Source organism: Rhinatrema bivittatum, chromosome 5, assembly GCF_901001135.1.
Source record: "Rhinatrema bivittatum chromosome 5, aRhiBiv1.1, whole genome shotgun sequence".
Classification (NCBI taxonomy): Eukaryota; Metazoa; Chordata; class Amphibia; order Gymnophiona; family Rhinatrematidae; genus Rhinatrema; species Rhinatrema bivittatum.
This window is the reverse complement of record NC_042619.1, coordinates 78829845-78855576: the sequence shown is the minus strand read 5'-3', so window position 1 is coordinate 78855576 and position 25732 is coordinate 78829845. Positions and strand designations below refer to the sequence as shown.

At 44.7% G+C, this 25732-nt stretch overlaps 1 protein-coding gene across 1 annotated transcript in view; it reads right to left on the bottom strand.

Moving 5' to 3' along the window:
• Nucleotides 1-25732, bottom strand: part of RNF17 (ring finger protein 17) — a 1084608-nt gene that overhangs the window by 649710 nt on the left and 409166 nt on the right. The window contains exons 14-16 of the mRNA XM_029603155.1: nt 20120-20313; nt 19203-19344; nt 18470-18623 (exon numbers count right to left, since the gene is read on the bottom strand). Coding sequence (XP_029459015.1) covers nt 18470-18623; nt 19203-19344; nt 20120-20313 — 490 coding nt within the window. The remainder of the gene's footprint in view (nt 1-18469; nt 18624-19202; nt 19345-20119; nt 20314-25732) is intronic.

Sequence of the window (25732 nt, the reverse complement as noted above, 5' to 3'; positions counted from 1 at the left end):
AGGATGTAGCACCCGCCATGCATCTAGGAGTTGAAGCTCCTGACATAAAAAGTTAACCCAGTGACATGCATCATGCGTAGCAGTTAGCTTAGCAGGTTTACAATCTAGCTGCTTGTCTGCCACCAAGTTGAAATCTCCCCCCAGTATGAGGGTATACCCTGTTAGCGCTGCCAATAAGCTATCTTAGAAAAAAAAGAATGCGAATAGGTGTTAGGTGCGTAAATATTACAAAAAGCCACGCGTTGCTGATTGAGAGTCCCAACTGCCACTACGCAGCGCCCCTCTGTCCTGAAACGTACGAGTTGAAAGGGCAGCTGTTTGTGAATAAGGATAGCTACACCTCTCTTACGCATGGAAAAAGAAGAGAACCAACACTGCCCCACCCACTCCCGCTTCAATTTCCCATGCTCCAGATCATTTAAGTGCGTTTCCTGCAGGAATACCACTTGGGACTTTGCGCGTTGAAACATTGCTAGTAACTTTTTCCTCTTAATTGGCGAATGAATCCCCTGGACATTAAGAGATGTTATTTTAACCTTCTCCATTCCCAAAATAGAGGCAGACAGACTCAGAGGCCCACTCCAGAGCCTCACAACTGCCACAACAAAGGAGTCTAGGGCCTCCCAGCCACGACCCCAGAACACACTGGATACATTAGACTGCGCCAGAGCCTCATCCCCAGTCTCCCATCTCTGCCCCGTTCCCCACCCCCCCATGTTCCCGATGCAACATCCATACCCAGGCACACAAACATCCACTCAACACAAACATCCACATCCATACGACCATCCTTCCAGACTCCAAGAGGCAAAGGTCTCCGCCTGCCCTGCAAGGCTTCAGACGTTCCACGACCCCCCTTCTCTCCAGCCCCCCCTCCTCAAAGACATATGCTAAGCCACTCAGCCAACTCCCCAGAAAAATTTCAATAGTGTGCCACCCATCCCAGGAAACTCCCAGGGAAGATGGCACGATGTTTTATCAGTGAAATGTACTCAGAGCTTACTATTACTTAAACCAGTAAAGAACATTCTGAAAAATTGAAACCAACATGGTCGAACATTCAACAAGACTAGAACAGTCCAGGCCCTTGATCCCCTGAGGAGACAAGGGAGTGACATTGCAGACCCCATATAACTGTGAAACTCGAGTAAGCTATGCTACTGCAGGATTTGGCAGCGTCGCGATAAAGGTCACTGACTCCGCGTGAAGAAATAACACTTGATTCCCGTGATGAACCCATAGTTTTCCCGGATAAAGAAGAGCAAAACTGATTCCACGCTTGTGGAGCTCAGAGCACGCTGGAGCCATCAGCTTCCTGAGGGCTGCTGTGGCTGTTGAAAAATCATTGAAAATAAGCAGACGATACCCCTGATATTCCACTGAAGTTGTTTTTCGGAAAGCCCAAATCAGCTGCACTTTATGAGCCCAATTTAATATACGGGCCATCACTGGTCTGGGCCTGCTCCCAGGCTCCCTCGGGGGTCCCATACGATGTATTCGCTCACAACGCAAGTGATCTCCCGGCAGCATCAGCCCTGTGTGCTCAGGTAGCCAAGTCTCCACGAAATGCAGCACCTCATCCTCCTTAACAGATTCCGGGAGCCCAATTATTTTAATGTTGTTTCTGCGGCTTCAGTCCTCCAAATCTTCTACCTTCGCTAGCAGGTCGGTTTGTTTAGCCTGCAGCTCAACCACACGGGCTCAGCCTCAGCAAGCCGGTCCCCGTAATCGGAGAGAGTCTGCTCCGCTCCCTCCAGCCGCTTAGATTGTCCCTCCAGCGTCTCCCTAATGCCATCCATGGAGGTTTGGATTTGTCCGATCACCTCATCCGATATGGTAGCCTGCACTTTTGGGCTCGGAGGTGCGGCGGCCATCTTGTGCACACGAGGTCGGGCTGTGGCTTGGGTTCTGCTGCCTCGTTGTCACATTACCTACCGGTCCAAAGGCTTCCCCGGATGGTCGAGGGAAGAAAAGGCTGCCCGGGCCCTTCACTGCAGAAACCGCCACTTGGAGGCAGACTATCGGGAGCAAGGTATTGTGGAGGAGGCCGTGGGATTCCTGCTGTGCGCCGCAGCGCATCTGCTGCAACACCCTAAAGTCTTTACCAGCGGCTCAGAGCTCGTCCCCGGAAACCTTAGACACCCAGGGACCCCTCCAGAGCTGTTTTACCCCGTTTTCGCCGCAGTGGGACCACGGTAGGAGGCAATTGGGGGAGGGGGGCCGCGGAGCTCACTCTCACCGCTGCCGCTCGGCTGACGTCATCGCCGGAAGTCGACACTTATCCTAAGCACTGAGAGGAGAGGATCACCTTGCTGGTGTCTGAAAGGAATCAGTAAGTTTTTGCTTGGGACATTGCCCCAATACTTTTAAAAGTATTTCAAAAAAGCTCTAAAAACATTCCTCTTTCAACAAGCATTTAATACTTCCACTAAGCAACCCCCTGATCATAAATGAAACTTCATCTCCCAAATTTCTCTCATCAGTTACATGTCACTTTAACTTCTCCCTTCCCCTATCTTCCCATCAGTGTTCTTTAAGGATATTACGATTCGTCCCCTCTCGTTCCCCTTTTTACCCTCCCTGCCCTCCTTGCTCAAGGCACGCTACCTTTATTTTATTTTAATTTTAATTAATAATTTGTTTTTAGCTAGTTATCTAGCTATTTAGTCAAATTTATGTATTTAAGTTTATTTTAGTTATATTTTATTTTTATTTTATTTTTAACATGTTGTAAACCGTTTTGATAAAATTTTATTTTAAAAAACGGTATATAAATACCTTTAAATAAATAAAAATAAACTATTTGTGAATATTAGTTAGTGCTTGTGCTTTTAATAGTCAGTAAGGCAGTGAATAAACAGAAGTTAGACTGTTAGTATTTTTAAATAGTCAGTAAGGCTGCTAGTAAGCAGTAGTTAGTGTCTTTATTTTTAAAAGTCTGTAAGGCAGCTAGTAAGCAGAAGTTAGAGTGTTAGAGTCAGACCAAGGGTCCATCAAGCCCAGCATCCTGTTTCCAACAGTGGCCAATCCAGGCCATAAGAACCTGGCAAGTACCCAAAAACTAAGTCTATTCCATGTAACCATTGCTAATGGCAGTGGCTATTCTCTAAGTGAACTTAATAGCAGGTAATGGACTTCTCCTCCAAGAACTTATCCAATCCTTTTTTAAACACAGCTATACGAACTGCACTAACCACATTCTCTGGCAACAAATTCCAGAGTTTAATTGTGCGTTGAGTGAAAAAGAACTTTCTCCGATTAGTTTTAAATGTGCCCCATGCTAACTTCATGGAGTGCCCCCTAGTCTTTCTACTATCCGAAAGAGTAAATAACCGATTCACATCTACCCGTTCTAGACCTCTCATGATTTTAAACACCTCTATCATATCCCCCCCTCAGTTGTCTCTTCTCCAAGCTGAAAAGTCCTAACCTCTTTAGTCTTTCCTCATAGGGGAGTTGTTCCATTCCCCTTATCATTTTGGTAGACCTTCTCTGTACCTTCTCCATCGCAAATATATCTTTGAGATGCGGCGACCAGAATTGTACACAGTATTCAAGGTGCGGTCTCACCATGGAGCAATACAGAGGCATTATGACATTTTCCGTTTTATTCTCCATTCCTTTTCTAATAATTCCCAACATTCTGTTTGCTTTTTTGACTGCCTCAGCACACTGTACCGACGATTTCAATGTGGTATCCACTATGACACCTAGATCTCTTTCTTGGATTGTAGCACCTAATATGGAACCCAACATTGTGTAATTATAGCATGGGTTATTTTTCCCTATATGCATCACCTTGCACTTATCCACATTAAATTTTATCTGCCATTTGGATGCCCAATTTTCCAGTCTCACAAGGTCTTCCTGCAATTTATCACAATCTGCTTGTGATTTAACTACTCTGCTTACTTCGGTATCAAAATGGGCCCCAAGAAAATCCAGAGACTGCGACGCCGTCAGACGACTCTTGGCAAAGTTGACACCCAGCCTAGCGACTGAAGGAGCTGCACCACCCTGTCGATCGCCCTCTGGCACAGGACCCTGGACTTTCCCGGATGAGCCAGTCGTCCAGATATGGGTGAACCAAGACTCCCTCCTTCCGTAGAGCCGCCACAGCCACCACCACAACCTTGGTGAAAGTGCGTGGTGCAGTCGCCAGACTGAAATGCAGGGCCTGGAATTGAAAGTGCTGGCCCAATATCCGGAAGCACAGAAACCACTGATGGTCCTTTCGGATCAGAATGTGAAGATAAGCTTCCATCAAATCCAATGAGGCAAGGAACTCTCCTTGGCACACCGCTGCTATAACTGAGAGGAGGGTCTCCATCCTGAAGTGAGGGATCCGGAGGGCCTTGTTGACCAACTTGAGGTCGAGGATCGGACGGGAAGGAGCCTTCCTTTTTGGGCACCTTGAAGTAGATGGAATAGTGGCCGAGCCCTTGCTCCCCAATGGACATCTGCAGAATTGTTCCTAGAGCCAGGAAGCGCTCGAGGGTCTGGCGAACGGCATCCTGCTTCCTGGACGGTCCGCATGGAGAGAAGACAAATCTGTCCCTTGGGGAAGGTTATCTCAAGAGGGCCGTCGGCCTCGAAAGGAATGTGACCAGGACTGCGACCTAGACCAAGGTGGCTTGTGAGAAAAGTGCTCGAGACTATCGGAAATGGCATTGACCTCGAAAACGGGAGCGTGTGGAGTTGAAGACTCTCAGAGTGCGAGGACGATCCTCCGGCAACTTGTGTACCTTATTTTCTCCCAAGGATTTAAGCTGGTCCAACTCATCTCCAAACAGTAACTTGCCTTTGAAGGGAAGAGAGCCCAGTTGAGCTTTGGAGGAAGAATCTGCCGACCAGTTTCGAAGCCAGAGGAGGTGCCTCGCCGAGACCACGGGCACCATGGACCGAGCCAGCACCCAGAGCAGATCATATAAGGCATCCATCCCATATGCAATGACCACCTCCAAGCGCTCGCCTGTTGTGCTTCCTCCAGAGGAAGGTCCTGGGTACTAAGCAGTTGCTGGACCCACTGGAGCCCAGCTCTTTGCACTAGGGAACTAAACACTGCCGCCCGAACTCCCAAGGCGGATACTTCGAAGACCCGTTTTAAACAGACTTCGAGTTTGCGGGCTTGCAAGTCGTGCAGGACAGCCCCTCCTGTAAACAGAATGGTGATCCTCTTCCTGACCACCATCACTGAGGCATCCACTTTTGGTACCTTGAGGAGCTCCAGGTACTCCTCCGGGAGCGGGTAAAGCTGGTCCATGGCCCTGCCAACCTGCAGGGCCGCCTCAGGAGTGTCCCAATCTCCGGACAATAACTGAAGGAGGCTGGGATGGAAAGGGAATGTCTTCGCTAGCGGGCGGAGACCCGCGAGAACCGGATCCCCCTTCTTAGAAGTAGTACTGGGCCCTGGAGACTCCAGAGGTGGCTCGTGATCCAATTCCTCCAGAACATGGGAATTGAGGGATTCCAACCTGTCCCACTGAAAAAGTCGTAGGACCCGGAGGTCATCCACTTCCATCTGAGACAGGGGAGTAGGGTCATCCAGGACTGTGTCACCTAAGGGATCCTGAGGCTGAGGGGCCGGCGGGGTAGACTGGGAAACCACCCAAAATCGAGAGCCGGAGGCAGCATCTGGCAATGTCCCACCTACAGGAAGGCCCGATCCCTGGGGAATTCCGGCTGCATCCGGGGGAGCATCCAACCGGAGTACCTTAGGTGGAGGGACGAGAGCAGGATCCAGCTGTTGCTGGCTCAGTCGAGCCAGATAGGCATTATGCATGAGAAAAATAAACTCTGTTGAAAACGGCCCCAAAGGAAGGCGGGGGGGGGGGGGGGGGGGAGGCGGAAGATCCCCCCGCGGTCTGTCCGCATTCGGCAGGGCAGCCGGGGTATGAACTGGAGGAGAGGGAGCCTTGCCGAAGTAAAAATCACCACTGAACTGCGCGAGAGCAGGACTCTGATAAAACAAAATGGCCACCATTCCAGAGTAGAACAGGAATGGGGCCGACCCCTCCACAGCCTGGGGCACCTTCTCGTGTGAATCGCAGCTGCCCTCCCCGCCGGGGAGGCACCTGGCACAAAATCCGTCCATCAAGAGCCAGTGACCCGACTCTCCATACCTGGAGCATCGCGCTGAGCGCGGCATGGAGGTAAGTGAAGAAACTTCCAGCAGCGGAGCAGTAAGAATCAACGCTGCTTTAATCTTTGCGACCCAAAAGTGCAGGAGTGTTCCTGACTGGAGTAAGTATAATTTAAATCAGAGGGATGCCACATCTTTGATCACTAAGCTGTTCCTGAGGAAAACGTCCTCTCAGGGCAGTGGGTCTCCAGAAAGGGGGGAGAGGCTGGAACACAGCTTACATCCCGGGAAGCAAAAGGGCAGGACTGAAAAAGAAAATTACAACTTACCCCACAAATACAGGAATATAAAAAAGGAGACAGGAATGTCCCTGACAGGAGCCCTGCCTGCAAGTTCAGCCTGTCTAAACTTTTTCCTTTCTTTATTGTTTTTTTTTAAAGATTGGTTTTTTTTAAAGATCCATCCAAGGAAAAATAAAGAAGAGCTGTAAAAGAAAAGTCCTTTCGTAGGTGCAACCCTCATCTGCTGGAGTCAGAGGAATACTGAGGGAATGTAGAGGGCACACTAGCTAATAAGGGACCACCTTCTCAGTTTTTGCTCTGACTCCATCTGCTGAAAGGGGGAGACAACTCACAGTCTGGACTGATCCTGGTACCTACAGAGAAATTAAAAAAAAAAAACCACCAGAAGCTAGAAATAAGCTAGGAGCAGAGTACATCTAAGTAAAAAGGTTGAAAAGTTCAGTTCAGTTACTCACCTGGGAAAGGTGTTGAGATAGTGTGATTTGGTTTGATTAGGTACCATTGTTTGTTGATCAGAACAGCAGTGAGTCACTCAGGACAACTAACTGTAGTGTAAATCTCCAAAGGGATTGTTTTGCACTAGTTTACCTTAGAAGCACATTATATATTGAAAGGGAAGAGCTCAGTAACCCACAATCCAGTGGGAGCACTGAGAGGAGAGGATCACCTTGCTGGTGGCTGAAAGGAATCAGTAAATTTTTGCTTGGGACATTGTCTTTTTTAAAAGTATTGGGGCAAAGTTAACTGTTTGGGAATATTATTTAGTGTTTGTGCTTTTAATAGTAAAGCAGCAAATAAACAGAAGTTAGACTGTTTGTATTTTTAAATAGTCAGTCAGTAAGGCAGCTAGTATGCAGTAGTTAGTTGAGAGTGATCATTCCCCTGTAGGCTACTACTAGACATATAGTGAATTCACTAATACATTTAAAGGACATTAGACACATTCCTACTCCCATAGCAACCTAAAACAAGTAGGAACTGAACAAATTTGAGATGAAGACAGCAGTCCAGCAGCAAGAGGGGGGCTTCCCAGTCTTTTGCAACAAATGTCACATGTATGATTTTTTACCCGCCGGTGAGAAATTGTACATGTCCATGCGATGCAAAGAGCTCCTGGCTTTCAGAGAATGAGTCCGATCTCTGAAGGCTAGAGTGACAGACCTGGAGGAGCTGAGGCAGTCAGAGAGGTATATAGATGAGACCTTCAGGGACATAGTAGCCAAGTGCCAACTTCAGAGTGGCAGCCCTGGTGCTGCCTTGGAGGAAGAAGGTCTCATGATTGAAGAGCATCAACCTGGTGCAGCAGGAAAGGATCCTGTAGCAAGGATCTGCTCTCCAGGTGATGCATTGTCCTTTCACACCGAGGATATCTCCCCAAGGCCTACTGCCCAGGAGGGAAGGGTTAGGTTGGCCGTCATAGTTGGTGATTTGATTATTAGGAATGTAGACAGCTGGGTATGAGGATCACCTGTTAACATGCCTACCTGGTGCGATGGTGGCGGACCTCATGAGACACCTAGATAGGATTTTAGACAGGGCTGGGGAGGAGCCGGCTGTCGTGGTACATGTGGGAACCAACGACATAGGAAAATGTGGGAGGGAGGTTCTGGAAGCCAAATTTAGGCTCTTAGGTAGAAAGCTTAAATCCAGAACCCCCAGGGTAGCATTCTCTGAAATGCTCCCTATTCAACGCGCAGGTCACCAAAGGCAGGCAGACCTCCAGAGTCTCAATGCATGGATGAGATGATAGTGCAAGGAAAAGGGATTCAGTTTTGTTAGGAGCACAGGATTTGGTGAGAGGTAATGGTGGTGGGGCCGCTTGGGAATAGTGATCATAATATGATCAAATTTGAATTAATGACTGGAAGGAGGACAGTAAGCAAAATCCATGGCTCTCGTGCTAAACTTCCAAAAGGGAAACTTTGATAAAATGAGAAAAATTGTTAGAAAAAAACTGAAAGGAGCAGCTACAAAGGTAAAAAGTGTGCAAGAGGCGTGGTCATTGTTAAAAAATACCATCCTAGAAGCACAGAGGCCAGATGTATTCCACACATTAAAAAAGGTGGAAAGGCGGCAAAACGATTACCGGCATGGTTATAAGGGGAGGTGAAAGAAGCTATTTTAGCCAACAGATCTTCATTCAAAAATTGGAAGAAAGATCCGACAAAAGAAAATAGGATAATGCATAAGCGTTGGCAAGTTAAATGTAAGACATTGATAAGACAGGCTAAGAGAGAATTTGAAAAGAAGTTGGCCGTAGAGGCAAAAACTCACAGTAAAAACTTTTTAAAATATATCCGAAGCAGAAAGCCTGTGAGGGATTCAGTTGGACAGTTAGATGATCGAGGTGTTAAAAGGGCATTCAGAGAAGATAAGGCCATCACGGAAAGATTAAATGATTTCTTTACTTCGGTGTTTACTGAAGAGGATGTTGGGGAGGTACCCGTACTGGAGAAGGTTTCATGGGTAATGATTCAGATGGACTGAACCAAATCACGGTGAACCTAAAAGATGTGGTAGGCCTGACTGACAAACTGAAGGGTATTAAATCACCTGGACTGGATGGTATACACCCCAGAGATCTGAAGGAACTAAAAAATGAAATTTCAGACCTATTAGTAAAATTTGTAACCTATCATTAAAATCATCCATTGTACCTGAAGACTGGAGGATAGCTAATGTAACCCTAATATTTAAAAAGGGCTCCAGGGGCGATCCGGGAAACTACAGACCGGTTAGCCTGACTTCAGCGCCAGGGAAAATAGTGGAAAGTGTTCTAAACATCAAAATCACAGAACATATAGAAAGACATGGTTTAATGGAACAAAGTCAGCATGGCTTTACCCAAGGCAAGTCTTGCCTCACAAATCTGCTTCACTTTTTTGAAGGAGTTAATAAACATGTGGATAAAGGAGAACTGGTAGATGTAGTGTACTTGGATTTTCAGAAGGCGTTTGACAAAGTTCCTCGTCAGAGGTTTCTAGGAAAAGTAAAAAGTCATGGGATAGGTGGCGATGTCCTTTCATGGATTACAAACTGGCTAAAAGACAGGAAACAGAGTAGGATTAAATGGACAATTTTCTCAGTGGAAGGGAGTGGACAGTGGAGTGCCTCAGGGATCTGTATTGGGACCTTTACTTTTCAATATATTTATAAATGATCTGGAAAGAAATACGACAAGTGAAGTAAATAAATTTGCAGATGATACAAAATTGTTCAGAGTAATTAAATCACAAGCAGACTGTGATAAATTTTAGGAAGACCTTGTGAGGCTGGAAAATTGGGCATCGAAATGGCAGATGAAATTTAAAGTGGATAAGTGCAAGGTGATGCATATAGGGAAAAATATCCCATGCTATAGTTACACAATGTTAGGTTCCATATTAGGTGCTACCACCCAAGAAAGATCTAGGCGTCAGTGGCTAATACATTGAAATCGGTTCAGTGTGCTGCAGCAGTCAAAAAAGCAAACAATGTTGGGAATTATTAGAAAGGGAATGGCGAATAAAATGGAAAATGTCATAATGCTCCATGGTGAGACTGCACCTTGAATACTGTGTACAATTCTGGTCGCCGCATCTCAAAAAAGATATAATTGCGATGGAGAAGGTACAGAGAAGGGTGACCAAAATCATAAGGGGAATGGAACAGCGCCCCTATGAGGAAAGACTAAAGAGGTTAGGACTTTTCAACTTGGAGAAGAGACGGCTGAGGGGGATATGATAGAGGTGTTTAAAATCATGAGAGGTCTAGAACAGGTAGATGTGAATCTGTTATTTACTCTTTCAGATAATAGAAAAACTAGGGAGCACTCCATGAAGTTAGCATGTGGCACATTTAAAACTAATCGGAGAAAGTTCTTTTTCACTCAACGCACAATTAAACTCTGGAATTTGTTGCCAGAGGATTTGGTTAGTGCAGTTAATATAGCTGTGTTTAAACAAGGATTGGATAAGTTCTTGGAGGAGAAGTCCATTACCTGCTATTAACTGAACTGACTTAGAAAATAGCCACTATTACTAGTAACGATAACATGGAATAGACTTAGTTTTTGGGTACTTGCCAGGCTCTCATGGTCTGGATTGGCCACTGTTGGAAACAGGATGCTGGGCTTGATGGACCCTTGGTCTGACCCAGTATGGCATGTTCTTAAGTCTTTATGTTCTTAAGAAAGTAAACGTCTTTAAGTGGCCAAGTTGAACCCCAGACCTGAATCTAACAGAAAATCAAGGACAAGACGAGAAGACTGCAGCCCACAGATGAAACCCAGCTAACTTGAAAGCGTTTGAGGTTTTCTGCTAAGAAAGGGCAAAAACTGCAACTGCTGAGCTAAGTTGATAGACATTTATAAATGACTCATTGCTGTTATTGCTACAGAAAGGGCTTCTACCAAGTATTGTAACAAGGGGTGTGAAGACATATGCAATCAATATAATTATTTTTTTTTTTTTACTTTTGATCCTTTACCGTGACCTATAGGGATACTCTAACAGCCCCGTTTTGCCAGTATCTTTTAAAGATACCTCATTCGAAACATGTTCCCGAGTCACTGTCTGCATACCTCCATGCACAGTCTAGTTTAAAAGAAGCACCATTAGCTAGGTTTCACCCTGGTTAAGGTGGAGTGCACCCAGTCAGAATGGGCTTCCTCTGGGGGCGCTGTTCGCTGCGAATGAGTGCAGCCGCGTGAAGGCAGAGCTCTGTGACCCCGCCCGCCAAAAGACCCATTATTCAGCTAAAAAACGCGTCAAATTCGGCGAATTTTCGCAGAGACCGTGAGTACAATATCAGGGTTCCCGTGTGCTATGGCTACTAAAAGAAAAACGACGGATCTCCGGCAATTCTCATATGAAAAGCTGCCGGGAGAATCGGGGCAAGATGGCGCCGAGGTCGAGAGCAGCGACCCGCGCGCCTGTAGAGAGGAAACGGAGCAGGATGGCGACTTAAGCTTACTACCTAAGCAGCCTGACCCCGCTGAAATTCTCACCCGTTCTGAGGCCAGGACTTGGTTCATGGAGATCAGGGCTGATCTAAGGCAGCATAGGGAAGATATCATGGTGTCAGTTGCAGACCTGAAAGAAGATCTAGCTGCCTTAGGGAACAGGGTGCCTTAGGGAACAGGGTGCCTTAGGAAAAATGGCTGCCTCAGCCATGTCATTGACCGTATTTGGACTAACAAACAGGTATTCCCCCAGCCAATATGGCTGCCGTGTCGCGTCATCAACCATATTTGGTATCAACAATTAAGGATGTTCCCACCTGACGTCGATCACCTTTTAAGGATCACACTATGATGCTATACTTACGTCACTTCCTCCGACCGCTTTGGTCGATGGAATTTCTTTAAATTCGGCGTCTTTTTGACGCCCGAGCTGTCAGTTATTGAGACGGCATGCTGGCAGGTCACTTCAACTTAGTGCACGTAAGTATAACTGCACAACCATCCATATCGATCCTAATATATTGAAGTTGTTTCCTCATATTCAATGAATGTTTCTTTTACTCTTATTTTTTAATCATCACAGCGCATAAGCATTCGTCGCTCCAAAGCTAAGTACTGACCAGGCATCATGGAGTAAGTTTATTTTCCATCTCTGACCGCCATTATATATATCGCTTTAGTCGTTTGACATGCAAAGAACTCTCATGCTGTATTATCTTCCACGCAGATTCATGTAGATGGCTCGTTCTTACCTGGAGATCCCTGAGGAAGGAGTACAATACTCCGAAACACTTTAGTGTCGGAGGCAACTTCAGGACCGTGCAAGCCAACTCTCTCTACGTGGCAATTTAAGATAAGTGCACTCACTAGTGACTTTAAGCATACAGTGATTGTGCTCCAGCCTTATCGCACCGGTAGGTGCATAAACAAATCTATCTGCAACCTATGATTATACTAAGCCTGAAGTATTATAGGCTTCATTAATAAGCCACACATTCTTTGAGGCAATTTATGACGGTTGCTAGATAGATCTATTCATGAGCTCTTCTCCAGCTGAATATTGTAAATTTGGCGCAATAACTTGCGCATCAGAGGAGTGCCGGAGCTTCCTGAATACGCAGAGGTGGCGGAGACAGCAGCTCAAATCTGCACCTATATTTTGCAGCAAGCCCCGGAGGAGGAAAGGGAGGCGGCAGCTATTGGCGCTGAAATAAAATTTGAGTGCGCACATCGCGCGCTGGGACCCAGAATGGATCAGAGACCCAGAGATCTGGTGCTGTGCTTCACTAGCTTCCCCCTCAAGGATAAGATATATACCATAGCCAGGAACCTGAAGGACATCAAATGGAAAAATCACCAGATATCCATATACCAGGACCTATCACCAGTCACTCTGAAAAAGAGATTTGAACTTCGGGAAGTCACGGCGCAACTGCGTGAGCGGAACATCCGGTATCGGTGGACTTACCCTTTTGGACTCACTTTTCAGGTCCAGGGTGTGGGATATAAAATTACTTCCATGGCGGATGCACCAGAAGTCTTTTCCAAGGCCCAGCTGCCAGTCCAGTTTCCACATCTACTTGAAAAGCAACCTCAACCCCAGAGGGACACCGCGCCCCGGTGGCAAAGGGCGGATAAAGGCGGGAAAACGGCTGAGGAGGCAGGCTGGAGCATGCAGTACAGTGGTTCCAGACAAGGGGTGGCTTTTTCTCTTCTCAAACATTCCTGAACATTTTGGTCTCTTTCTCACTACCAGAGTGAGGATCTACGGTTTATGGTCCTACCAGCTGACATGGGTTGAATTATGTTCTGAATTAAGGGATCCAGTTACTCTAGTTTTGGGGAAAAGTGAGAACTTTTATCACGGAGTTTGCGTTCTAAATGGGTCTTTTACTATTCTAGGTGTATATTAGGTTTCTTGCTGCGGGCGGGAGGGTCACGGAGGGTGGGGCACGCGTTGTATGCACCGAAACAGACCTCCAGAGGTGGAGTATCCCTTCAGGTCAGTTGGGGATATTATAGATTTTCTTTGGGGTTACACTGGTATCTCAGGGTGCTTGCAGTGGAGTACACGACTTCTTAAATGGGTGGTTACTAACCTAAGACGGAGGAAGGCGACTCGATGGATCGGAGCATTTCAAGATGGGACGCGGGGTCAAGGGTGGCGGTGGGGGGTCCAGGGGTTGCCGCATCCCTTTTCTACTAAGTATAATGGCGACTAAGCTGTTGTCCCTTAATGTAAAAGGGCTTAACACACCGCGCAAGCGATCCTTATTACAGAGAGAACTACGGAGGCAGGGGGCGGGGGTAGTTTTTATACAGGAAACGCACATTCGGAAACATCATCAGAAGCTATTAAACTTTCCCCAATATCCAATTACACACTGGTCGGCCAGCACAAAAAATTCTAAATATGCAGGGGTGGGCATAATGTTTGCATCCACCTTTGCGCATGAAGAGCTCTCCCATGTATATGATCTGCAAAGGCGCTATGTGTTGGTCAAAGTACGGGTGGGTAAGCAGGTCTTTACTTTAGTTAATGTCTACTTCCCTAATGCGCACAAAATTCAGTTCATACAGGAACTTAGAGATTTATTAAATATACACTATGAGGGTGAACTTATATTAGGGGGAGATTTTAATTTTGTACAGGTGCCCTTGATAGACTCAAGTTCTGGAAAGACTTCAGATCCTCAAACGAGAGGGCGGTGGAGAGAGCTCTTAGAAGATTGGAGTTTAGTAGATATCTGGCGGACCAGGTATCCCAAATCCCGGGCGTATACTTTTTTTTCTCATGTTCACAGCACTTACACCAGGATAGATTGCTTTTTTATTTCTCAGACCCTGCAGCACTCTGTTCACCAAACGGATATAGATAACATCACTTGGTCCGACCACGCTCCAATTTGGCTGGTGTGTCATTTTCAAGATAGTAATAAAGGGTTTCGGCCATGGCGTCTCAATGAGTGCCTGTTTCAGGATGACGCTTTCACCAGGCAAATGGAGACTACTCTGCGAGATTACTTTCAGATCAAACTGAGGGTATGTCTCCATTAGTTATCTGGGAATGTTCAAAAACGGTGGCCAGGGGGGCTTGCATTGCTAGGGCAGCATACTGTAACAGGGAAAGGGAGAAACAGCGGCTAGACTGGCTGAAAGAACTCACTGTGCTGACCCAATCGCATAGTCGCACACAATCCAGAGCTACTTATCAGCAAATACTCCGGCTTAAAGATAAACTAAGGGCATTGGAAGATACTGCCATCAGCCATCAACTTATGCTGCTCAAACAGCAATACTTTGAGGGGGGGAATAAGGCGGGAAGGTACCTGGCCAGACAGCTCAAAGCGGCTCAATCCAGAACTATGGTCTCCAAAATTCAAACTGCCCAAGGTAATTTGACCACGTTACCGGAGGATATCCGCAAAGCCTTTACTGATTTTTACTCTTCCCTCTATGCCCGCGACACTACTATTCGTCTTGGTGATATAGAGCAGTATTTAAGTACCGTAACATTACCGGCTCTTAACGAGTCTCGGCAACTTGCTCTGGACAAGCCTATAGAAATTGATGAAGTAATAGCTGCGATAAAGCAACTTAAAACCGGCAAAGCTCCTGGAATGGATGGCTTTACGGGAGTTTATCATCGTAAATTTGCCCATCATTTAGCTGAGCCACTAACTAAGGCCTTTAACTCCCTACTTGAGGTCAAAACCCTAACGTCTGAGTCCAATACAGCCAGAATCACCATATTGGCAAAGCCGGGCAGGGATCCCACCAAATGTAGCTCCTACCGCCCCATTTCGTTAATCACTATCGATTTGAAGATACTCGCCAGAGTACTGGCGGCTCGACTCAATAGGGTCCTACCTGACCTGATACATAATGACCAGGTGGGCTTTGTCCCGGGACGCTTGGCCGCGGACAATGTTAGGAGGATTGTTAACATTGTTGATATAGTCCAGCAAAAGCAAATTCCAGCGGTGCTTTTGGCATTGGACGCAGAAAAAGCATTTGATCTTGTCCATTGGGAGTTTTTGTTTCAGGTGTTAGGTAAAATGGGTTTTGGGGATCCCTTCATGCTGTGGCTCTGGAAGCTTTATGAGCACCCTCTGGCTAGAGTGAAGGCTAATGGTGGGTATGGGCCCCCTTTTGATATACGAGGTACAAGGCAAGGCTGCCCCTTATCACCCATGCTGTTCGCCTTGTTTTTGGAGCCATTTGCGATCAGAGTGCGAGAGGCCGGGCACATTAAAGGAATTTGGGGAGGAACCGTCCATTCCAAAATATCACTTTTGCAGATGTCATGCTGACGCTTTCTGACCCTGAATCATCTTTGCAGGGGGTAATGGCCGAACTACAGGGATTTTCGGCTGTCTCAGGAATGCGAATTAATTATGATAAATCCGAACTCCTTAATTTGACTCTACCCTCTTCCTCAGTGACCAGTATTAAACGTCAGTTTCCCTTTTTGTGGGCTCCTTCCCACTTGAAATATTTAGGTGTTAAGATTGGCTCTCGTATCAACCAACTATTTGATTTAAACTATACCCCTCTAGTGGCTAGTATCCGGGAGGGTTTGAGACGGTGGGACCGTCAAATCTTTTCCTGGCTGGGGCGCTTAGCAATTGTTAAGATGAATGTCCTCCCCCGTTTCTTGTATTTCTTCACCACTATCCCTATCAGCTTACCTGCTGTACTTCTCAAACAATGGCAGCAACTCATATGTGGTTTTATATGGCGGAAGAGGCCACCCCGGGTTGCGAGGTCTGTTCTTTACTTGCCTAAATCCAGGGGAGGCTTGCACCTACCTAATTTAATGTGGTATTATTATGCTGCTCAGTTACGTGCATTAGTGGCTATACATGGCGCTAGGGATATCCCCCAATGGGTCAGGTTCGAACAGGGGCTACTGGGGCCTTTTCCAATTGCTGCATTACCGTGGCAGCCCAGCACATCGTGGGACAAATTCGACTACTACCCATACGCATTGCGTACCACCTTGCAGATATGGCACCGTTGGAAACCGGTGATGGTAGGGCCCGAACACCATTCCATGCTGACTCACTTATTCACTAATAATGTGGTGCCTCTTTCAGAACGGTCTGTGGGTCTTCGAGAATGGTGGAAGACTGGGGTCATACGTCTGGGACATATCGTACAACAGGGTAAACTGCTCACCAGGCAGCAATTAAGTGATTTACACCCAGGCAGTACCATAGATTTTCTCTTATACGCTAGGGTTTCGCCATTTATACAAACTGGAGTCCGGAGGGGTACTCTGAGACTTACTAATACCTTGTTTGAGACCTTATGTCAGCATGCTCCGCTCATCAAGGGGATTATATCCAAAATCTATATTATGTTCACAAATAAATATTTGGTAGTACATAAATATCAGGCGTTATGGGACTTAGATTTCCCGGCGTGTCTGGGGGACAGTGATTGGGACATTATTTACACTATGGCTAGCAAGTGCTCCATATCTGCTGGCTTACAAGAAAATTGTTATAAAATGTTATATCGGTGGCACTATACCCCACAAGCACTACATAGATTCTATCCCCATATCTCAGACTGTTGTTGGAGAGGATGTGGAGCCCCAGGAACCTATCTTCATATTTGGTGGACGTGTCCCCATGCACAGGGTTATTGGTAGGGGGTGTTTCAATGGATCTCCCAGCTGATTGCTATGACCCGTGAAGCACGTCCTTGGCACGTGCTGCTGGGTCTGCCCATGACGGAATATAATACGCACACACAAAAGCTGCTTTTGCAAATCTTTATTGCTGCCAGATTAGAGCTGGCTTCCTATTGGAAACAAGTAACGGTACCTACGCTTGTAGCAGTACAGCAGCGAATATTCTCATTATACCAATTGAATAGGCTTTACTGCGGTTCATCAGAATCGTATACCTTCTTTCCACGCCATTTGGGATCCTTATAGAAAATGGTTAGACAGCAACAATACCCTTTAAAGCTTACAAATCCGATGGTATCTTGTCAATCCACCACTTAGTAGTGTAACGTACTGTTATTACTGTACCACCCACTCATAGGATACTAATACAGGCGGCCAGTGTGGGGAGGGGGGAGGGAGTTGGAGGGTTTGAATGTTTATATGTTCATGATATTTAAGTATGTAAGATGGCTCTCTCTTTATTTGAGTAATACAGTAGTATGTTTTTGCTCGAGCTGTTCTGAATATTTGAACATTGTATGCCTACAAAGGTTACTTATGTTTCTTATAGCTCATAATTGTTGGTGTATAATGGTTGCAACCTGTTGCTTGATGATATCTTGCATACTGTACTGTTCTTATGGTTTGCAAAAAAAAAACAGTTTACACACAAAAAAAAAAAGAATGGGCTTCCTCTTCCCCAAAATATTATCCAATTCCAAACAAATCTAAAGACCTCTTCCCCGCTACACCATCTCATCCATGTGTTGAGACTTCAAAGCTTAGTCTGCCTCTGGGAGCACTTCTAAGAATGTAAGCCTGGAGGTTCTGGATTTCAACTTCGTACCTAAATATTTGAGGAGGTAATTTTCAAAGGAGACATATGCCTATAAGAAATATATGATAGCACTTTTAAAAAGGCCATTTAAACACACAAAACCTTTTGAAAATTCAACCCTATGGAGTGAATTTTCAAAGGCATTACAGGTGCAGAAGTTTCATATTTTCAAAAGCTCATTTACTTGCCTAAAATTCAGTTTTAGGCATGTAAATCATTTTGAAAAATTACTTCCTAAATGCATTTAACTTGGTTTCCAGAGCTTCCCCTTTTCACCTTATCTTTATAGTATCCATATGCACCATAGCTGGTTCCTCCCCAGTGCTTTCTAAAATTCTACGGTCTGCTACTTTTGTACCAGGCAAGCAAGTTACCAAGTGATCTTCATGCCCAGCCATCACACAGCTATCCACTAATAATTGGACCATTAACAATGGCAGCCCTAAAACATCCCACCTTGGCACACACGCCTTCTTTGTGCAAGAGGATAATAAATCAGCAGGAAGTAAGCTAATTTGAGTCGTAAGACTATATTTGAATTTTGTCAAAGTGAAGCATTTTCCCTTTTTGTGTAAATTTAAAACAACTATAAGCATGCCAATTGTATTTAATTCTACATACTCACCAACAACTTCTGCTCTGTACCACTGTTCATCTTCAAACATAGCTATGCAGGCTTGACCCTTGATTGGACAGATAATTTCCAGATTTTCACAATCTCCATTGTTATACACTTCTTGAATCTTCTTCATAAGCATTAAATACTCAAGAGTATCTACCTATAATGATCAAGAAGCTTGTTTTTCAAATTTAAGCAATTCTCAAACAAACCATAGACAAGATCAGTCAAATAGATTTCCAAATACTGTACAGTATGATATTTAACATGCTATTCATAAATAAGAGATGACTTATAAGACCTGGTATAGTACCTTCATACCTAATCAACTAGGGGACCATGATGGCTAACACATGACCTTTACAAAGAATGAACAAATCTTGCAAATTAAAATACAGGTCAAATTATTAATGAATACAGAGGAACAGCGAGAATTGTTATGGGCAAAATTAGGAAAGGCAGAGTACAAGCAAAATTCACCTAAGGAATATAAAAAAATAAACCTCTATACCTATATTAGAAATAAGAAGAAAACCAAGAACTTTTACTGAATTGAGTAGAGGAACTAACAGATGACGCAGAAGGCTGAAGTATTTTCTTCAAGTGAATGGTTTTAAGCCTACACAAACCAACCTGATATTCAAAGTGTGCCCCATAATTTGTATTTTGATTATCAGGTTGCTATGCAAATAAAAAGTATATGCCAATCATAATCAGTTTCTAATTCTAAAATACTTACCAACTGAATGTAAAAATCAGAAGGACTATTCACATGACAGATAATAACAGCAACTTCTTTCATAAGCTGTGGTAATACAGGTGGACAATACTGCAACATTACATCATTCTCTGTCTGAATACCCGGAAGTTGAGAACGAAACCTAAAGAACAGTTACATTAAGTTTCACCTTCAGCTTAATTTACCTCGTACATTGTAATATACTAAGTATTATATTTGACCAATTAAAATGGAAAATGCCAAACTGGATGGTGTTTCTAAATTCCTAAGTAGAGTAAGTAATCTAAAATCATCTTTGTTTTATTATTACAGAATAAAGCAAGGACTCCATGATATACTCAATCATGAATCAGAAGGATAGTAAATTTCTTTTGTAACAATCCTGCCATTTTACAGGATTATCTCTGGCTCTGGAACAACTGCCATAGAAGCAAAAAGGTTCATTATAAATGGTCAGATTATACTGAATGTCTCAGACTAATAATTGAACCATGTTCAAGAAAAACTTTCTAAAGTCTTCTTTTAAATGAAAACCCACTGATAATGCTTAATCACGTCCTTTCTCCTTGTATACCACAACCCAGCTATATTCAATTACCAATAAAATAAGCTACTGCCTAAAACTGGCTCTCCCAAATAGATTACAACAATCCTTTCTCTTAAAGTCTACATTTACAGAGCATGCAGCTAATCTAAGTGCAACAGAAAGAAAATTTCCATATTTCCGCATAGGAATAAGATTTTGGGACTGATTCACTAAGTTTTTCTTTTGTTTTTTTTTACATTCTCTCTATGGGAAAAAACTTTAATGAATCAGAACCTTATTTTGCCCAATACTACTTTTAAAGGCAATTTCGGATCAAAACAAAACTTTTGGAATTGAATATAAATATATATATTTAAGAGTTTTTAAATACCTGGCTAGCTCCATGAAAACTAGTGCATCTCTAAGTGATACAGGCATATCACTGCTTATCTTGTCTGAAGTGGGTTTCTTCAAATCAACAATAAGTTTCCCATCTTCTTCTTCCTTAAAGACTTTCATTAGAACAGCCTTGTTATTTACCATTCTCACAAACTCTTCCTTGACTTCCTCCCCCCAGACACCTTCCTGTAAAACAGAAAAAATATCAAATCTAGGAGGATTCTGATATGGTGCTCTGAGATTTAACAGATGTTCACAATGTTAAATACCATTTCTACTAAAAGTTTTATGTGCTAAGAAAAAGCAGAAGGGTGTATGCAAACATTGTAACATAGTAATTGTCGGCAGAAAAAGACCCAAGTGGTCTATCCAGTCAACCCAGCAAACTTCTTTTTATTTTAGTCTTAGGGTAATTGTTGCTCTTTGCAAGTTACTCCAGTTAATACTGGTTACCCTTTTCTTCATCTCCATCATTTAGCCACTAGGAATCCTCTATTTATCCCATGCTCTTTTGAATTCCATTACTGCCCTTACCCTCACTACCTCTTATGGGAAGACATTCCTTGCATCCACCACCCTTTCTGCAAAGAAATACTTCCTGCCTCTTGTCATAATTCGACTCCTTTGGCGTTCATATTATGGACCCTTTCTTCTACAATTTTCTCTTCTACAATTTTCTCTGCACCAAAAAAAATCTGATTTCTGTACATTAACAATACCTTTTACATATTTAAAAGTCTGTATCATATCACCCCTTTCTCTCCTTTCCTCCAGAGTATATATAAAGTTAGGTCTTTCAATCTTATCTCATAACTTTTTTGGTGCAGGCCCCACACCATTTTGGTTGCTTCTCTCTGGAATGGTTCCATCCCAGTCTGTCCTTTTTGCGATACAGTCTAGAAAATTGAACACAATACTCCAGATGAGGCCTCACCAAGGGCATGTACAGGGACATTATCAAATCTTTTTTCCTGCTGGTTATGCCTCTCTATGTAGCTTTCCATTCCCTCTGGCCTTAGCCACCAACTTGTCACATTGCTACAATGCTTCAGATAGTTTGACGCTATCACCCCAAGGTCCCTATCCCAGTCTATGCTTATCAGACTTGTCGAGCCCCCCAAATCGCAATCATTTCCTTTGAATTTCTGCACCCCAAATGCATGACTACAGTTTTTGGTACTAAATTCCAACTGTCAAACCTCTGATCATTCCATGTTTTCTTAGATTGCTTTTTATTCTCTCTCCTCCTTCAGGTGTGTCCACTCAGTTCCAGATCTTACTGTCCACTGTAATAATCACTCACAAAGATATTGAACAGAACCAATTCCAGAACTGATCCTTGGAGCACTCCATTTATCACTCTTCCCTCTTTACAGTAGGTTCCATTTACCACTACTCGTTGTCGATTTTTATCTATTCCACCACCTTGGTACCCATTCCCAGGCTTTTCAATTTATTTATGAGCCTCCTATACAGGACCATATCAAAAGCTTTGCTGAAATACAAATAAATCACATCACATGCTCTTCCTTGACCTAATTCTCTAGTCACCCTATCAAAAAAGAAATCAGATTTGTTTGACATGACCTTCCTCTGGTAAAATCATGATTTCTTAGATCATGCAACCCACTGCATTACAGATAGTACATTCTCTTTCCTTCAGAAGCATCTCCATTAGATTTCCTACCACAGAGGTAAGGTTAACCAGCTTGTTTCCAGGCTTTTCCCTGCTAACAGTTTTGTGAAACAGTACTACAACCACCCTTCTCCAATCCTGCGGCACCACTCCAGTTTCCAAGGTTCTACTTAACATGCCTTTCAGCACCTGAGCTCCTTCAGATCTCTGGGATGTATTTCATCCAGTCCCATGGCCTTGTCCACTTCCAGTTTCACTAATTTCACACAACCACCACTCTGTTTGTGGAAGAGTATATACTCCACTTCCATTTGTGCTCTTACCAACAGTAACAGTCATTCCCCAAGGTCTTCTTTAATGAGTACTGAAATGAAGTGTTTATTTCTGTTTTTTTCCCTCATCTTTCTTCACATAATAACCAGTCTCCTTTCAATCTTACAATTCTACCTCTGTCTTCCTCTTTATTCTCCGATATAGTTGAAAAAGGTTTTGTCTGCTCACTTTACCTCTTGGTGATTTTTTTTTCCACTCAAGTTTTTGCCATCCTGATTTCTTTACGCATCTTTCAGCTTCACCAGATATTCTTCTGGGTAGTTCCTCCAAATGGGTTTGTTTTGTGCCTCTCTCAATAGGAATGAACCTCATTCATAAGACATGGCATGATGGGATTGATCTCAATCTCTCAAATTTACTAATGCCCTTAGTACTTGAATTGCACCAAAGACAGCCTCCTTCTGGAGTTCATAGAGTGTGCCTCTGTGTTCCTTTTTGAATTCTGATCTTTTTGCCTTTATTTTTCAGTTACCTCTTTGAAGAAAGCAAATGTTGCTTACCTTTAACAGGTGTTCTCACAGGACAGCAGGATGTTATTCCTCACATATGGGTGACATCACAGGATGGAGCCCAATCATGGAAAACTTCTGTCAAAGTTTCCAGAACTTTGACTGGCCCCTACAGGGCATGCTCAGCATGGTACGAACCCTGCAGCCAGCAGGGGTCCCCCTTCAGTCTTATTTAAAAGCTACAGACAGAGCCGAAAAATAAAACAACAAAACGTTACGAACCCAATACCGCGGGGCGGCGGGCGGGTTTCGTGAGGACTAACATCCTGCTGTCCTGTGAGAACACCTGTTACAGGTAAGCAACATTTGCTTTCTCACAAGACAAGCAAGATGGTAGTCCTCACATAAGAGCGAGTACAGAGCTGAGGATGTCCGAACCTGCACCAAATGTACCCAAAGGCGTGCAACAGGCACAACAACTGGGGTGGAATTTGGGAGAGGGCATCCTGAACCCCACCGGGCAGACGGAAGGGTGTTGGTACGTCATGTTGTAAACAGGTTACAAAGGACAGACTGGCCGAAGATGGAATCCTGTCTTCCGGCTTTGTCCAAGCAATAGTGGGCTGCAAAGGTGTGGAGAGAACTCCAGGTTGCAGCCATGCAAATGTCAGGAAGCTGCACCGATCGTAGGTGTGCTACTGAAGTCGCCATGGCCCTCACAGAGTGTTCTTTAACACGGTCTTGAAATGGAATGCCCGCTTGCTGATAGCAAAAGGATATGCAGTCCGCCAACCAGGAGGAGAGAGTCTGCTTACCTACAGGCTTTCCCAACTTGTTAGGGTGGAAAGAGACAAACAATTGAGTACTTTCCCTATGGGCTGCTGTACGGTCTAGGTAAAAAGCTAGAGCCAGTTTACAGTCAAGGGTATGCAGAGCCTGTTCTCCTGGGTTGGCATGGGGCCTGGGAAAAAAGGTAGGTAGTATGATGGATTGGTTTAGATGAAAATCTGAGACTACCTTAGGTAAGAATTTAGGGTGAGGGCCCGGTCCTGCAGAAGTTTAGTGTAAGGCAGATAGGTAACTAGGGCCTGAAGTGCACGCTGAAGTGATTGCCAAAAGGAAAATCACTTTCCATGTGAGATATCGGAGTTCACAAGAGTGAAGAGGCTCGAATGGTAGTTTCATGAGCTGACCCAGAACTAGATTAAGGTCCAAAGAAGGGGCCGGAGGACGTAATGGAGGCTTGATATGGAGCAAGCCTTTTAAAAAGCGTGTTACAAGGGGTTGTACTGATATAGGAACATCCCCAATATCTTTATGGAAGACAGCCACCGCACTGACATGCATTCTGATGGAAGAGGTCTTTAGACCTGATTCTGACAAATGCCAAAGATAGTCCAGAAACTTCAGGATTGGACAGGAAAAGTGGTCAAGAGACTAAGAGCACCATAATGTGAACCTTTTCCATTTGTAAGAGTAAGATTTTCTCGTGGAAGGCTTCCGCGAAGCAATCAAGACACCGGAAACTGGATCTGAAAGGTTAAGTGGTTGAAATATTAACCTTTCAACATCCATGCCGTCTGGGACAAGGCTTGAAGATTGGGATGGCATAGGCTCCCGTCGTTTTGAGTGATCAGGAGTGGGTCCTTTCCCAAGGGAATCTGCCTGCAGATGGAGACCCTGAAGTACTGGAAACCACACTTGGCAAGGCCAGTGAGGCGCTATCAGGATCATGGTTCCCTTGTCCTGATGCAACTTCACGAGAGTCTTCGAGAGAAGAGGAAGTGGAGGGAATGCATAAAGCAGACCGGTTGCCCATGAGAGGGAGAATGCGTCTCTGGGCTGAGAGTGTTTGCTGCGAATGAGGGAGCAGTAGTTGTCTACTTTGTGGTTCTGAGGAGCCACAAAGAGGTCTATCTGAGGATATCCCCATTGTTGAAAGATGGAGTTTGCTACTGAGGGGTTGAGAGACCACTCGTGTGGTTGAAAGATGCGACTCAGCTGATCTGCCAGCACATTGTCCACTCCCAGCAAATAGGTGGCCCTGAGGTTCATCGAGTGGGAGAAGGCTTCCGCCCAAATCTGCGCAGCTTCCTGACACAGAAGGAAGGAGCCTGTGCCTCCCTGTTTGTTGATGTACCACATGGCCACCTGGCTGTCCATCTGAATTAGGATGCAGGACTGGACAGGCGATCCTGAAAAGTCCTGAGAGCATATCTTATTGCTCGAAGTTCCAGGAAATTTATCTGGTGTTTGGCTTCCTCTGGATACAAAGAGACTTGAGTTTGCAGATCGGCTACATGGGCTCCCCATCCGAGGTTGGAAGCGTCTGTGTTGAGAATGATTTGAGGATGCAGAACCTGGAAGGGCAATCCCTGGAGGAGATTGTTCTGATTTTTCCACCAGGCGAGGGACAGAGAGTGAGTCGGTGATGTGAACAATGGTCGACAGAGGCTGAATAGCTTGAGTCCATTGAGACCCGAGAGTCCAGTGCATGAGCTTCATGGCCAAGCAGGCCATTGGTGTGACATGGACTGAGGACGCCATATGTTCCAGGAGGATGAGAAATTGGCGTGCAGTCGCAGCGTGCTGAGACTGCAGTTGGTGAGCAAGAGACACGATGGTCAGTGCTCGTTGTCGAGGCAGGAAAGCCTTTGCCTGTAAGGTGTCCAAGTCTGCCCCAATATACGATAAGGTTTCAGATGGGACTAAGTACGATTTGTCGTAATTGACTAGAAACCCTAATGAAATTAGAGTGTGAAAGGTTAGATTGAGGGACGACAGAGCAGCTTGCTGAGTGGGAGCCCTGATTAACCAGTCACCCAGATAGGGGTAGACATGAACACCTTATGTCCTGAGGAATGCTGCTACGACTACGAGGCATTTTGTAAAGACTCGTGGAGCAGAGGCTAGCTCGAATGGAAGCACTCTGTTCTGATAGTGCTTGAAGCCTACTCGGAATCTCAGGTATTTGCGATGAGCTGGACTTATCGCTATGTGGGTGTATGCGTCCTGGAGGTCTAGAGAGCAGAGCCAGTCTCCTCTTTGTAGAAGAGGTAGAAGCGAGCCCAAGGTGACCATCTTGAACTTTTTTCACTGGAGGTACTTGAGGGCCCGTAGATCTAGAATAGGATGGACACCTCCTGATTTTTTGGGGATTAGGAAGTACCGGAAATAGAACCCTAGG